The 15,690-nt window shown below is 42.3% G+C and overlaps 1 protein-coding gene across 4 annotated transcripts in view; it reads right to left on the bottom strand.

The window, feature by feature from the left end:
* Sncaip (synuclein alpha interacting protein) overlaps window positions 1-15,690 on the bottom strand; it is a 140,415-nt gene that overhangs the window by 54,018 nt on the left and 70,707 nt on the right. For all 4 annotated transcript variants that reach the window (XM_059245964.1, XM_059245963.1, XM_059245965.1 and 1 more), the window contains one exon: window positions 4,009-4,081. In XM_059245964.1, the coding sequence (XP_059101947.1) occupies window positions 4,009-4,081 (73 nt within the window). The remainder of the gene's footprint in view (window positions 1-4,008; window positions 4,082-15,690) is intronic.

The following is a 15,690-nucleotide window of genomic DNA, read 5'->3' as shown; positions in this document are numbered from 1 at the left end:
AGAAGGTGCTAGAACCCAGCTCCGAGCCTCTGACAGCACTGTGGCAGTTGCCATTCTCCCAGCCCACCATGCAAACTGACCCAGGTGCAGGGATGAAGGGAGACGAGCCTTGTGCTATGTCTCCACTGAGTGCTTTAAAGGCTACATCTGAGGCTACCTTTATACCCGTCATCACAGAACACCCAGAAAACAGGCAGAAAGGACAGACCCTATGGGCAGGAAGGAAAGGTACATGTTAAGTCACAGGAGCTATTGCATGGGGCTGATGGCCTCAGAGCGGACTATGGAGAGACTTCAGGCTTAGCTGTGGTGCTGCATTTCAAGAGGGCTGCTGGGAAAGTGTTGTCATCCTGAGTAGAGCAATGTGGATGCCTAGGAGGTGCTTAGCACCATGGATGGAAATGTGAACCCTGGGTGGCCACACGTCGGCCCATTCTACACATTGAGTAGTTCTCTTTTCCAGAAGGGATGTGTCCTGCTCCTCTAAGGCTCCAAGGAAGGAGCAGGTGAGAATTCAAGGGACACTGAGTTTGACAGACTAACAAAATTAATGTCATCAGAATGTGCACTCTTCTACTGAGGTGATCAACAGGATGGCTGCCTCTGTGGTTGGGACCAACAAAAAAAAAATCATTCTCGAAAATCTGATTGGCTTTAGACTGTCTGATTTTTTTTTACCTTCTTAAAAATTTTGTACCTGTAAATAATTTAAAAAAATGTTTAAATTACAAACAAATTTATATCACACTTGTGAAACTAAAATAATATCCCAACCGTCTTCATCCGTTTTCACAGGTGTTGATAGTTTAACGTACTTATTTTTGTTTTGTGCTTCCGATTTGCTTTTTCCTGGATGGTTTTTATGGACCCCAGTCTTTCTGAGAGTCATAGTTCTACATGCTGTGGATTTTCATATACAGACTGAACATCCCTGACCTGGAAATCTAGTAACAAGATTGTTCCTAAATCCAAAATGTTTAGGATGCTGACATGATATCTAATAAGTTTTAGATTTTAGAGCATTTTAAGTTTGGGGCATTTGGATTAAGGGGTGCCCAGCCAGTTAACCTTTATAGATGGGCGGTCTCATGAGATTATATACTTCCCATCACTAGAGTGATGAGCTACAGGCTGGCTAAAAAAACAAACAAACAAAACCCCTAAAATATAGAGAACTCCAAACTCTGAAACACATCTGGTCCCGGGTGATTTGGATAAGTGATGGTCAGTCTATGGTAGGATTTTACAAAAGCTCTTAGAACCCTGCTGGTAGTGATGCATGCCTACAGTACACAGGACACCAAGCTCCCTGGGGCTCTGGCCACATCATCTCCCAGCCTCCTCTCCCGATGCTCTTTAGTTTGATCACTAGTCAGCAGCCACGCTGGTTTTCTTTCCCTCATCATGGTTTCTAAGTGTGTTCGTGGATCAAGGAAGTGGGCATTCTTTTGTTTCCAGTCGCCTTTGCTGGCTTCCACATGGCTGCATCATTCTAAGGTTCTGGGAAGCTTAATTGCAGTTGTCAAGTTGATGTGATTTGGAATAATCTGGAAACATCTCTGGGCATGTCTGTGAGGGAGTTTCCATGTGAGGTTAATTGAGGTGAGAAGACACAGTGTAGATGCGGGTGGCACCATTCCATGGGCCGAGGTCTTGGAATGAAGAGAAATGAGGATGAAAGCTGAACACCCACCCACATGCTTCCCTCTCTACTTCCTGACAACAGACACCATGTGATCAGCTGCCTCACGCTCCTGCTGTCATGGCTTCCCGGTCACGTGGACTGTATACTCAAACTGAGAACCAAAGTGGTCCACGCCCCCAAAGTTGCTTTTGTCATAGCAATAAGCAAAGTAGGGCTGGAGAGATGGCTCAGAGGTTAAGAGCACTGACTGTTCTTCCAGACGTCCTGAGTTCAATTCCCAGCAACCACATGGTGGCTCTCAACCATCTGTAATGAGATCTGGCACCCTCTTCTGTATACATAATAAATAAATAAATCTTTTTTTTAAAAAAAGAAAGAAAAGTAATTGACACACTCCCTGTGGTCCAAACACTCCTCCTCAAGCCCTAGCATAGCGGTTCCCAACCTTCCAAATGCTGCGACCCTCTAATAAGTTCCTCATGTTGTGGTGACCCCAGCCTTAAAATTATTTTGTTGCTACTTCCTAACTGTCATTTTGCTACTGTTATGAATTGTAATGTAAATATTTGTGGAGACAGAAATTTGCCAAAGGGGTTGCGATCCACAGGTTGAGAGACTATGACATGGGGTCATGTTGCCTTATTGCTCTGCAATGCTCTTGCCTGCTTTTATGTTTGCATGTCCTCCGACTGTCACCCCCTCCAGGTGCAAGCTTCGTGAGCACAGGAACAACATCTGTCTTGGTTTTTTGTTCTGCTTTGTTCTCCATGCTTGGATGAGAGAACACTCAACACAAAGTCGCTGACTGAATGAATGCAAGAACAAATGGGAATATTTGTTGAAGGACATCTTAACACAAAGGTAGATGTGAACATCTGGCAATCTCCTCAAATCTTTGGACTCGAACTCGAACTCCCGTCCTTGGACTCTGAGGCTTGTCTCCTCATCCTTGCAGTGTGTAGTTTGTGCCACTGAGCACAATCATTTTCACACTTTTAGAAAAAAAAATGTTGCTTTCAGGAGATAAATCCTTCAAAGGTTTAGAGCCAAAAATCTCCTGTCCATCTCAGCAAAAACTGTGTCTTTTTAAAAATAACATCTTTGTGCATTCTTTGAAATTTTTATGTATTTATACAATTTATTTTGTTCATCTCCCTCTGCCACTGCCTCCCTCCAAACGCCTCCTGTGCCATTTACCTCCCTCCCAACTTTATGTCCTCTCTCTCTCTCTTTTTTAATAGTTTAGAGCAAATGAAAACTTTCATTTAAATTTAAAGCTAAGTTCTGTGATGTTTCTGATCCACACACACGTGCACACATTCATATTCGAGTGTACACACACACACACACACACACACACACACACACACACACACGTGCGCGCATGCAGAAATAAACAAACCTGGAAACATGTTATTTTTGCTGTTTCTTCTAAGTAAAAGCAAAACAAATAGTCCACGCGGGGGGAAAGTTAATTAGTTTTCCAAGTCCTTTCAGTTAGAAATTCAGAATTTTAGTAGCTGTATAGGAAAGATACCTCTATTTATTTTTAAACATCATGTGCATAACTCAAGGATTATCTTAAGTCTCCTGCCAAGCATGTTTCTCAAGCCTGGTGTTACTATGAGGAGAGGTTCAGTTTGGTTAGGTTAATGGTGATGCCTTTGAGTAATTATCTAGAACAAAGTAATGAACATCTTTTCGTAGTTTAATATCATTCCCATCAATATACTTTTTATTTTCCTTTCTGCCCATTGAGGAGAGAAAAGCAGAGGGATTTAATTTGATTTACAGGGGGAAAAACAACCCTAGATGTACTTTTTTTCAGCCGGGGGATGAGGCAAGGAGACAAGGCCAGCCAGCTGGTTTCCATCTATCTGCCATAATTCTCTGTTTAGTTTACACTATTAAACTCCAGCGCCTTGCTTTCATCTTAACTGTTAGAGTATGCCTTATTGCAGATTCTAGCATGTCGCATCCTGATAGGGTTTCAGACTTTGGCAAAGCACCATCCCTCACATTGGTCGTTGCCATATGGGTAGTAAATGCATCCAGCATTTTTTCGCTGGCGCCTGCATCATTATATTTTGCCACCACTGCGTTTCCTGGGTTTCAGCAAATCTCTGTGGATTCTATGGCTTGAAGGTATCAGGAGGGTCTGTGTTGATTTGTACACAGCCGGGTCCTAGTTGGGACCACCTAGTTCTGTGGATGACCTCACATTTGTTTGTTGAAGGTGGCAGGGAGGTATAGTGGGAGCAGAGAAACCACAAGAGGAAAGCGCAGAATGCAAGAGCAATCAAGGCTGGGCAAACTGGAGCGTTACCACTGGTGGACGAGGAGTGGGGAGGAGTCTGACCTACCTGATCTGTCTTCGTTTTGTGAGTCACATCTTCTGCACAGTTCTGGGATGGTCTTGAGAGACGTGACTGAATACTGAATGGGAAGACAGAGGGAGAAGGGTGGAAAACAGACATTTAAAATAAAGGCATTCCTTCAAATCATCCAGAAAAAAAAAAAGTTGAACACAAGGAGTGAGGCTTGAGTACAACAGACATATTCAGGAAGTCGACCTCATTGTGATCTGATGGCATCCTAGGCTCTACCAATGAGCACCTCAGCAGACACACGTTACAGAGAAGCCTGGTGGCTCTTATTTAATGGACAAAGTAAGACACATCCGGCAGCCAGTCTGTCTCTCATCATTTCGAACTAAAACACAGTCAGAATTTTTGACCCTTGAATGTTTCCAGAAGATACTATTTATTTCCTCAACCGGAAGAGCTAGCTAGCTACCAGTGTGAAAAGTCTGGTGGAGGAGTATCCGGCTTCCTCAACATCCAGGGTAAAGGAGATATGTCTGTGCCGGCGTGGACCACACTCCATAAAATCCCAAGGCTGGGCCTGGAGAGATGGCTCCGTGGTGAAGAGCACTTTCTGCTCTTGCAGAGAAGACTAGTTCGGTTCCCAGCACCGTCATGGCAGGCCGCACTATCTGTAGCTTCGATTCCAGGGGATCCAATGCCCTCTTTTGGCCTCTGCAGCTACCAGGCACTCTCAAGCACTGCACATGCGTACCTAACACACATACACATAAAATAAAATAAATACATCTTTTTGTTGTAAGTCCCCACAGTTACCCCGGGCTGCGGATTTTACTGTGTGTGTTGTCTCCAGGGTAAATATGGAGGTTATGCCATAAAAAGCAAGACGAGCATGGGTCTGTGTGCAAGCTCTTCACTCCCATAGATTAGTTAGGAAGGAAGGACAGAACCTTTTTGTCTTTGTCACAGCAGCAAGTCAAGGGCTGGCTATCAGGATAACAAACTATGACACCGGAGGCACAAAAATCAGGAGAGCTAAAACACATGTAAAATCAATAGCTATGACTTATGGGCTCTATATTTGATACCCATCAATTTGCCTGGAGAGAAGGATGTGCTCAAGCAAGATAAATAGAACGAGCAGACTAGAACGAAGCCTTTAATCAAAGGTTAAGTCAAAGACTACCTTCAGTCCTGCTCACACCGTAATCCATAAAACCCAATTTTCTCAAAATGCTTTGCTCTGTCTCTCTAAGAACAACAGGTACGTATCATGAATTACTCCTCCAATGCAAAACTTGAGGCAACCGGGAAAAACTCATTTCATGGAAAAGAAAAATGACCAGGGGAAACCCATTAGTATTATTCTAGCATCACAAGCGAGGACCGTATAATTAGAATGCATTTTTCAATGCAAAGGTACTTTAGTTGGCGTGCTGTTGATAGATAGAGCTCCAGGGTTCCCACAGGCTGTCAGCAGAGCAAGACAGAAGGAGCAGGCACTGGCTGCTCTCGTCAGTTTGCACATCACAAACAAATTAAATTCCCAGTACTTCCAAATGAAAAGTGAAATCTCAGAAGACTAATTAGAGAAATTACTCTTACCCATCTGATGCAATAGCATCCTGTTTCTATTGGCCATTCATTGGGGACTACAGGTGTGTTCAGCCACCATGCTACACTCAGGTGGAGGAAGAGGAAGCCTCTTAAACCAGAATGAAATCTCAAGACAATTTTTCCTTCTACACTACGTTTTGTGTTTGTGTGTGTGTGTGTGTGTGTGTGTGTGTGTGTGTGTGTGTGTGTGCAGGGAGGCGGGGGGGGGGGGATCAGGGATAATTTAGATAGAGAAGCTTCGTCTTGGTAGTAACAAGGGCCCTCATGCTCCTGATCAAGTACGAGCTCTCGAAGGAATCTGGTAGCTTTCTGAGACCAGCTGGCACACCTATACATAATTACACAGTCTACAATTCAATTAAAATTCGCCCTTTGTTTTAGTTGCTGCACCCCATGAAACCCCCTTTGACAAAATCTCACCATTTCTCCTGCCCTGCTCCCCCCCTCCACTTCCCTCCTCCCTTCCCCCTTCCTCCCTTTTAGGCTTATCCCCCAAGACAGCATTTTAGAAAAGAAAAAAAATGGATTGATTATGTATAAATATGAGCAGTGATTGAGCAAGGATTTCTCATTGGGCTTAAATGATATACATCTGATTAAAACAGGTGAGCTGCTGTCTGCACCCCAGGCACATGCATCCTAACTCTCACCTGAGAGCCAGACTCACTGCTCACTAGATCTCAGCTTTATGAGCTGCAGGTCCAGCTTTCCTGTTTGACTGCAAAGGCGCACAGTAGGCATCGAGGTTAAGTTTGCTGAGGTTCAAACTCAACAGCACAGGATGCTTGGCTGGTATTTAGACAGAGTATCCCAGAAGAATCTGGACACGGGGGCACACACCCCTAATCCTAGCACTTGGGTGGGCAGAGGCAGGCAATCTCTAAGTTCAAGGCCAGCCTTGTCAATCTAGCAAGATCCAAGGCAGGGTGACACACTGAGACCCTGCCTGAAAACAAAACAACTACAAAACAACAATAAAACCCCAAACAAACCAATCAAGAGACCGATCAACAATCAAAGCCAAACCAAACCAACCAAACAAACAAACAAAAAACCCAGAACAAAACAGAGTCGAGGAGAGGGTAATTACAGGCTGTGGCTTTGCCCATGCTGAAAAAGGATGTTTCTTTTGTGAAGGCATATATTTGAATTTTTCACATCACAACCACTAAGAAATAATGACCCTAGAGAAAAAAACAATGTGCTACTCCTGGGAATAGAAATAAAAAACACAGCAAATTAAGAAAAAAAAGTGTCAGCTAGAAAATTACAGTTTGGGGGAAATTTTAGGGTGCATAGAAGGTCACATTCAGTTGTGACACTGTCTGTGCATTTAACAAATCTATCATTCTTTAAAAAGACACAATAAAGGAGCAATTTGAGGACTTCTTTCTGTAAATACCAACACTACAAGGGAAGATTTAATACAATAGAGTGATCTAAAGATGGTCACATTGTGATTGGAAGAAATGCACAGGAAACACGTTTCACAAAAGCAACATGAAAGTGTATTTTCGTACTTGCAAATTTGAGAAGGAGCCCGTGACCTAGGATGTCTCTCTTACAAGAGTACATTGTGCTACCATCTGGGAGCTGGAATGGAAGGCTTCCCAGACCGTTATCCCAATTCACAGGACAGATGGCCTTTTATAAGGAACTGTCAGATGGCTAACCCACTTCATTCATAGGACAATTACTAGTAGTAACTCCTGCCACTCTGGACTGACCAAACCAAGACCAATGCATCCTTTTTCCACTTATCCTCCAACCCAAATTGTATAGCCTGTTCTCTTGATTCTGTTATCCTTGGGTGATCCAAGAGAGGGCTTTCAGTTACTTGAGAGGCATTGTCTTTCCTTTTATTATATGTCCTAACATCTTCTTTTAATTGAATCCTCCCAGAGGTTATTGGCTGCAGAAATAGCCTCTTTGACCAAATCTTTACTACTGTGCTATGTTTCAGGAGCTCCTGGTGAGGTTGACCAGTTCTCCAGCTGTTTCAATGCCTCTGCAGAGCCAAAGTCTGTTTTATCTGTCCCTTTTAATCTGGGGGTCCCCCTTGTCTGCAATGCTTTCCTCCAATCATGCAGTGTCACTGTCCCATAAGATCAGCATGTACTCTGCCTTCTCCACAAAGCCCAGAGCAGTTCTTAGTAGCGTTTTTCTTTTATGCTCTCAGTAAAAGTCTGCAATGTCTTGGGCTTGTTTTTTTTTCCTCTGTTGAACTATCAGCTCCCATATACAGAGGAGGGAAAGGATATTATCTTTGACTAGTATGTACATAGGGGCCAATTAACTGAATGCTACTCTGCCTACCCAGAATGCCCTTCCTCCCATTTCACCTTTAATTCTTTCAGCCTTGCCTGGGTATCATCTCTACAATGTCCAAGTGATTCTGACACATAGTCGAATTCATGAAGCCTCATCTTAATCATACACGTGGCCTCCTGTCTCCACACTAATATAAATGCTTTCGTTGCTTCTTTAGGTAGTAGAAAATATTTTAGTTATCTAAGATACTAGGCACTTATTGAACTAGATTAAATGAACTCCTTTAAGTAGCCCATGATTTTAGCAGCCATGGTAACAACAGTTTATATTTATATAAAAGCAATCTTAGAAAAACCCACAATTATAAATTTAGCAATGCAATCATAGCACATTCAGAAGAACAAAATTCTCACTCCATTAACATGACTGCTGGCACTTGTCCTTTCGTATAAAGGACAAAGATGTGGAGCCAAAAGATCTGGATTTATGCCATGGCTCTGACGTTTATTATCTCTATGGTTCTGGACAAATCAATTGTTTCATTTCTCTGGGGCTTGGCTCCCTTATCTGTAGAGCACAGGTACCTATATGAGATAACAAAGGAATTATTTTGCAAACTGATAAGTGCTTGGGAACATGTTTGTCTCTCCCCTCTAACCTGTTTTCTGTGAGTGTGCCACAGACTTTCCTTCCGCATCTTCATTTCTGTCTGGACTTTAAACTCAGGAAAGGAAGAAAGGAGCAGGAATGAGCTGGGACTGGATGAAAAGGAAGATGCCCCTAGTCTACCTCTGCACCTTAGGTGAGTCCTCTTAACTATGTCCTTACTCAAGAGAGTTTGTAGATGAGGGTGGACACGGAACGGTTGCTTCCCAAACTACAGTCTTTTTATGTCAGAAAACCATATATATCCCAGTCCACAGCAGTCAGTTTTATCCCCTTGGCTCGCAAAACAGTTTGAACATGCATGAGATTCATAATGACAGAACATGAGTTCTACACTGGACTATGGGAATCTCTGACCACCCAGGACTGGAAAATGTTCAGGACTCATAAACATTGGCCTTCAGTCTTGCAAACTAGTTGGGGCCAGTTGGGTGAACAAGCAGACATTACTCAAAAGGTAATGAGCCATAAGAAATGAAAGAACATCATCCCAAGCACCTTTGCAAGCTAGAGACTCTTAAATAACTGAGGTTCTATTATGTTTCCAAAGGAAAAAGAAAATGAGCTGTCCGTTCAAACAACTATCACGAGATTCATGGTTTCTCCGAGCTGCCCAGAATTCAGGCAGGTGCTTCGGGCAGCCACATGGCAGAACCACAGCCTTCCGCGTAAGCAAAACTGCCTGTAAAAGCAGATGCATAGCTAAAGAGAGATGTTCCGAGCTTAAGACTTTTCTTTTTCTAAAATCTTGCTCTCTACAAAGGCCCGCTTTCCAATGAAGAAGCATATGACTCCACACAGCCCTGAGGTAGTCCTTTCCCATGTTACTAGCCCTCTGCTTCTGTTTCTCAGGGCCCTTGCCCTGCCCACATCCTTCATCCTTCCTTCTCCACCACTCTCTCAGCACAGGCTCTTTCCACAGATCGTACAGCATGGACCAGCATCCCCACCGTCTCAGGATGCTCTGCCTCCCCAATTGGCCATCAACCTTCTTGCTCTCACGCTCATCAGCCATCTCCTTTGCAAGACTGGCCTTTGTTATCTCTGTTCCCTGCTCTCTTCATTTGCTCTTCCAGCTGCAGGGCATGGTGCTCAGGATGGCCACCAAAGAGTTTTAAGTGAAAAACTCTGCAGATACTGAACTTCACCACAACCAGTCTCTTGGACTTTGCTGTTTTGTTTTAATTCCTAAACTCCTGACCCATCTTTGACCTTTTTTTTTTCCCCTTTATGTCTGGAAACTCCTTTCTAGTTTATTTCGTAGAAGCTTTACTTTTCCTCCTCCCATGTAGGATACACTTCTGTATAGCCCTTTCTAGGGACATTCTGCTCTTTCCACACTACATTTCATCAGGAGACTTCACCGATATCTCAGTTTCTGACACTGCCCTTCCACAGAATCATGCAGATAGATGGTCCACATCTTACTATATCTGTCCCACTCACTCTAATTACATTTCATACTTACCAATTAGGATCAGTTAATAAGAATTACTGCAATCAATTCTATTCTCATGTGCCCATGGCTTTTGCAATGGTTTCTTGTTTTTATTCTATTTGTCAAGATTTGAAAAAAGAAACAAATTTGTTTTATGCCTTTAATGCTAGATAGTTTGTGGCTGGTGTGGGAAAGCTCAGCAGCTCCTTTTGATCATTGTTAAGAGTAAGCAGAAATTATTGCACTGTAATACTAACGAAATTGATGCAATGTGTGCTTGGGCAGCATTTGATGGTCTACATTGGCAAAGGGAATGTGATAACAATACTAAAGGACCTCCTTCTAAGGGGAGGACTGGACATGGATTGTAATGACCCAAGTGAACTGTGAAGTCAGTCCAACGATGACCATGAAGCCCAGAAGAAGTCATCTTCAGTGAGGATGTGGGTTCTGGAGCCAGACTGCCCACATCATATCCTGACTTCAATATTTTATTGGTAATTTTAGTTCTTTCATCTCACTGGTAAAACAGGGTAATTACAATACCCGAACTGAGAGTGATGTGAAGATTCTGAGCTAATACTGTAAAACATGGGGATCCTATCTGATGTACACAGTAAGTGTTCAACAAATGCTAAGTACCATTATTATTTATATTTAGAGCATCAAAAAACACTAAAAAGTTAAGCCTAAATAGTAATAAATACTGAAAAATTATAAATGATGAAACAATTAAAAGAAACATTTATCTTGCAGTCGGGTAGCTGGCCAGCCATGGACCTTATCCAGCATCAGTGCTTGTCTAACTTAAACTGTGAGCCAAGAGTCAATCAGCACCAAGACACACAGACTGCCAGGAACAGTGATTGGTACTGAAATGTGACTTCACATGAAGTTAACCTGACATTTCACAGTTATAATAAATACATTACATTCTATGAAATATAATAGCTTACTTGTTATTATAAACTCCCTAAGAGCACAGACCAAGTTTATACTATTTCCCCAAACCTAGAACTGTGCCTGGAACACTGTTGATGTTTAATAAACACTTGATGACTAGATTGGCAAAATAGTTAGCTATGAGCAAGTTGTTTATATAAATAAGCTGTGTAGACAGTCTAGTAAATACTATGGCTATCCAGCAAGAGAAGGATTCCATGGGCTAAGTTCAGAATCAGAGGAAGCAAATTAAAAATCAGTCTGGTGGCTGTTCTTTCTTCTTGGAAATCACTCTCTGACTAAGGTTTCTCTCTTCTGGGAGTGTTTGGTCCAAGATGGAGGAGGGTCCCTTAGTTCCAGTCTTGAGGTCTAAAACATACAACACATTGTTTCTGGATTAGACAATTCCTAGCGTATTTCTTGGGAGGCAATTAGAAAACAATGTCATTTAAGGCATTTGGTGTTAAAACAAGGAATATGTTTTTAATTCCATGGGGCTAAAGACAGGAATAAGAGGCAATTTGACTCAAAAGTAGGATGCAGCAAATAAAACACCAGAAAAAAAGTAATAGTATTCTGATTGTTGCTGAAGCCACATCGCACTGACTGGCACCAAGGACGGTTTCCATATGGACAAGAACAGGTTGGCTTCTAGGAAAGACATGGCTGATAGGAGCAAGGAAGCAGGGACTGGGCCATCCAGAGTCCACATGAAGGTCCTGGTCACTTTCTAGGGAAGGTTTAGGGTAGTAAAAGTAAGGGTTTTGCTTGGTTTCCTTTTATCTGATTTTATTTATTTATAATGGGAACCAAGTCCCTTCCTGCCAAGAAGCGATTTGTGGGCCACTCCAGTACCAAATGGACACGAGGTGACTGGTTCCGAGGTGGAGAGGTGCTTCCATTCAACAAAGTTTCTCAGAAGGTCACAGTCCCCTTCTGAGTCAAACAGTTCTGTAGTCAAGTCCTGACCCTGCCATGGTCTGGCTGTAACCTTATGAGAGTCCCAGTACCTCTGGAAGTTTCGACTTTGTTATCTGTGAAACAGGAGGAGCTTTGTGAGGCCTGAGCAAGATAACTGACTTGAAAGATTTCAGCTCTGTGTGTGACGGGGCCTACATCTAACAGACGGTGGCTGTATGTGATGTGTTTCTCCTATCTACTCATTCAGCCTCAGCTTTGTTTATTCAGTCCTGGATAAGATACTATTCTGTGAAAAAAAAATTGGCTTTGCTTAGTAAAATAAATATACCATGCTTCCTAAGAGCCACGAAGGGTAGTGTTTTTGTTTTGATGATAGGAGGGACTCGGTTCTCACATGAATAAAAGAGGAGTCTGTAAACTCATTTGCTGTGAGAGGAAGGTTTGTGTGTGCCCTCTCTCATAGGCACACAGCTCTTCCATAGTGCTCTGCCCTCAGATGGCAGGGTTACAGGGATGCACAGTTTAAACTTTGCATTTTTTTTTCAAGATTAAACTTTGCATTTTACAGAGGAAGCCCGTTATTTTCAAGTCTGGAGAACTTCAAAATAAGTTGGTTGCCTTCTGTGTTTTGTCTCATTAGATAAAGACAGAAAGTCCTAGTTGTTTTTTTTCTATACAAATATACAGCTTGTGTTTTAATTAAAACAAGAACCAGTCCCCTGACCAGAGGGAAAAACCATGAAATACAAAGCCCAAACTACGTAATTGGGCTATCGTTGGAGAGTGAGGAGGGGAGTTTTAAACCCCAGCATGAGTTTTGTAAACATCTTTTCCAAATGCTGCCTGGACTCCCTGCCACCTCCTCCTGACTCTTCATCAGGAAAGAGGCAAAAGGGTGTGTAGAGATAGAGGTCTGTGCAATCCACAAAACAAAAGCACGTTCGTAGGAAACTTCATTTCCCTTTACGCTCGTGAGTTAATAGTTGGGAAACACGTTCCTTTCTGAGTCTCAGCATTGGAATCATTCTCATTTAGCAACCTTGATGGCCAAAGTCCCTAGATTACCCAAACAGGCCGAGAGCACTTACTTCGCTGTTTATGAGTTTGTCTTCACTTTTTTTCTCTATAAAATCATTAAATAGGAACAGTAAAACTCTGTTACATTTAGGATATTAAACCTGCATCATACTGAATTGTGATAAAATAATCTAATGCTGGAGAGGTTGCTAAATAGAGCTTCTTCAATTTCAAGGGGGATTGCAATAGACTTGGACTCCTCATCCTCCATACTGTCAGCATTTGGGGCTGGATAGTCCTCCGTTGAGGAGGCTGTCCTGTACATCGTACATTCCTGGTCTCTACCCGCCAGAGCCAGTAGCGCCTCCCCAGTATGCCAATGAAAACGCTGCATCACCAAATGTTCGTGGATGGGAAACATGGGCAGAAAAACTGCCATTGCTGTGAATTAGTGCAGTAAACTTTATTCATCAGTGTGCTCCCGATTAACCGGGCGATCCTTGGCAAGATGTAAGGTCTCAATGCTTTAGTATCCTCATCTGTCAAAGGAAGGTGCTTACAATACCTTCTCTGTAGGATCAGTGTGAGGATGAGACGTATGTTGCCTGGCCCACAGGAGATAATTAGCATTAGCCGTTATTGTTTCATCAATTCTATACAACTCGAACCTGGTTTAAGTTTGAATGCGGGCTAAAGATCCAAACCTTAGAGTCCACATGAAAGGGGACTTTTGGGGAAGGTACATTCTTACTGATGGAAACATGAATTTATGGTTCAGAGTGGTCAAGTTAGAGAGGCTCAACCCTTGTATAATCCTGTAACCCAATTTGCTAAACAGCTTCAGTTATTGCTTAATACATTTTATCTTTCAAGCAGAGCTTCCTAATTCATCAAAACTATGGGCTGCTGCCCGCTGATTCTTCTGTAAATACAACTGCTCTGTTGTACTTAAAAGAAAATCTTGACACCATGTCTGGTCTTTTCCCTCGAGTTCTTCCTCCACGACTGGTCGGATAAATATTATTGTATTATTCATTGAAACAATAACACAAGCTACTATTTGAAAGAGTAACTTACTGTGTGCCAAGCTAAGTGTTTCACACACATTATCATTTCACCCAAACCTTAAGACAATTTTAAAAGTGAGGTGAGTATTTCAGGGAAGTAGAATTAATGTGCTCCAAATCATCCAGCCAACGAAGGGCAGAAGAAACTAGGAACCCGGGCTGGTTGCCTTCAGAGCCTATTCTCCCAGAACACAACCTGGCTGGTTGTGTAGTGCCTGCCTTAGAGTCTGAGGCCAGAGATCATAAACTCAAAGCCAGTCCGGGCTACATAGTGATGCTCTTGTCTAACAAAACCAAGAGTTGGGGATACAATTCAGTGGTAGAACACACGCCTAGAATGTATGATTCGGTAGGTTCTCTCCCTAGCACGGCAAAGAGGAAAATGAATAAACAAACAACTGCTTGAAACAAAACCAAAAATAACAAATACACACACACACGCACACAAATCAACTTTCAAACTACAATTTTGCCATCAAACCTCAAGAGCTACCACCCAACTATTAATGATTATACACTCTTTCTTTCTACATCTTCCAACTTTCCAACAAATCTCCATACTATCTTTCACTTAATTGGCTTTCATTCCAGTCCAAATATCTTGAGAGGAAGAGTCACAAAAGAACCACATTCTGAACACATTCTCAAGTCAAGCACAGTAACTGATGGACACACACACACACATACACACATCATAGAAAAGAGAACTCTTACTTCACATTAGTCTGAATAAGGACCAACAAAAATTAGCTAGAAGCTGAAATAGGCTGAATAACAAAGTCATATTTTTTTTTTCATTCAAAAACAGAGAGATCCAAAGTTGTATGGAGGAGGCGATTTATCAAATCTATGCCTGTAATCTACCTGTCATGTGCAGTCCACTCGTTACTGTATGTACTGTGAGAAGTACAGCACGGGTATACACATCCAGCCAGATGCATGTCAAAGTAATCCCAGTGTTTGGGAGCAACATCCAGTGGTGACGGAAAGCTCCAGGCCCAGAGAAATCAAAGAAAATGAGGTCAGAAGCTGTGAGCTTCTGGGGCAATAGTGTCAGCATTTCGCTAGATATCAGAACTGACTGCATGGCATGGAATACATCACATGCAGCTCTAGGCATGCTGCATGTAGACAATTTGCTCAGAAGCTTTAGTGAATGGAGAAGAAGCAGGAGGCGAGTGTTAGGGGAACTGAGGGACTCATCATCATCAGCCCATGACTTGTCAATATTCCCAAGCATCCAATCTGTGTTTTGATGTTTTCAATGATTGGACAATTTCCCTTTATCTTAGTATTTATTTTTTGTTTTGTATATGTGTGTGTGTGTGTGTGTGTGTGTATGCACATACATGTGCACATGAGTGTAGTGTCCATGGAGGCTAGAAGATGGCATTGGATTCCCTGGAGCTGGAGTTACAAGCAGTTGTAAGCCATCTGATATGGGTGCTGAGTACTGAACTCCGATCCTCTAGAAGAGTAGTACTTGCTCTTAACTGCTTAGCCATCTCTCCAATCCCCTCCCTTTATTTTCCATCAATTAAACGTCAAGTTGGCAGTCTATGTTCCTGTGAACTTGAGAGAATGTGATATAGACATATAAGGAAACTGTGAATGAACATTCATAGGTAAAATTATGTACATGTGCTGAAACTTTACAAATAGACTCATCTGTAATTTTAAAACAACATTGAAACACATTAGGAATGGAATGCTAAGCAAGGCTGAATGTCTTGCACCCCCCACACCCAGCTCAAACACGATTTGGCATCATTCTGTCTTAAG

Source organism: Peromyscus eremicus, chromosome 19 (genome assembly GCF_949786415.1).
Source record: "Peromyscus eremicus chromosome 19, PerEre_H2_v1, whole genome shotgun sequence".
Classification (NCBI taxonomy): domain Eukaryota; kingdom Metazoa; phylum Chordata; class Mammalia; order Rodentia; family Cricetidae; genus Peromyscus; species Peromyscus eremicus.
Note: the sequence above shows the minus strand (reverse complement) of the source record. Positions and strands in the feature narration are given on the sequence as shown.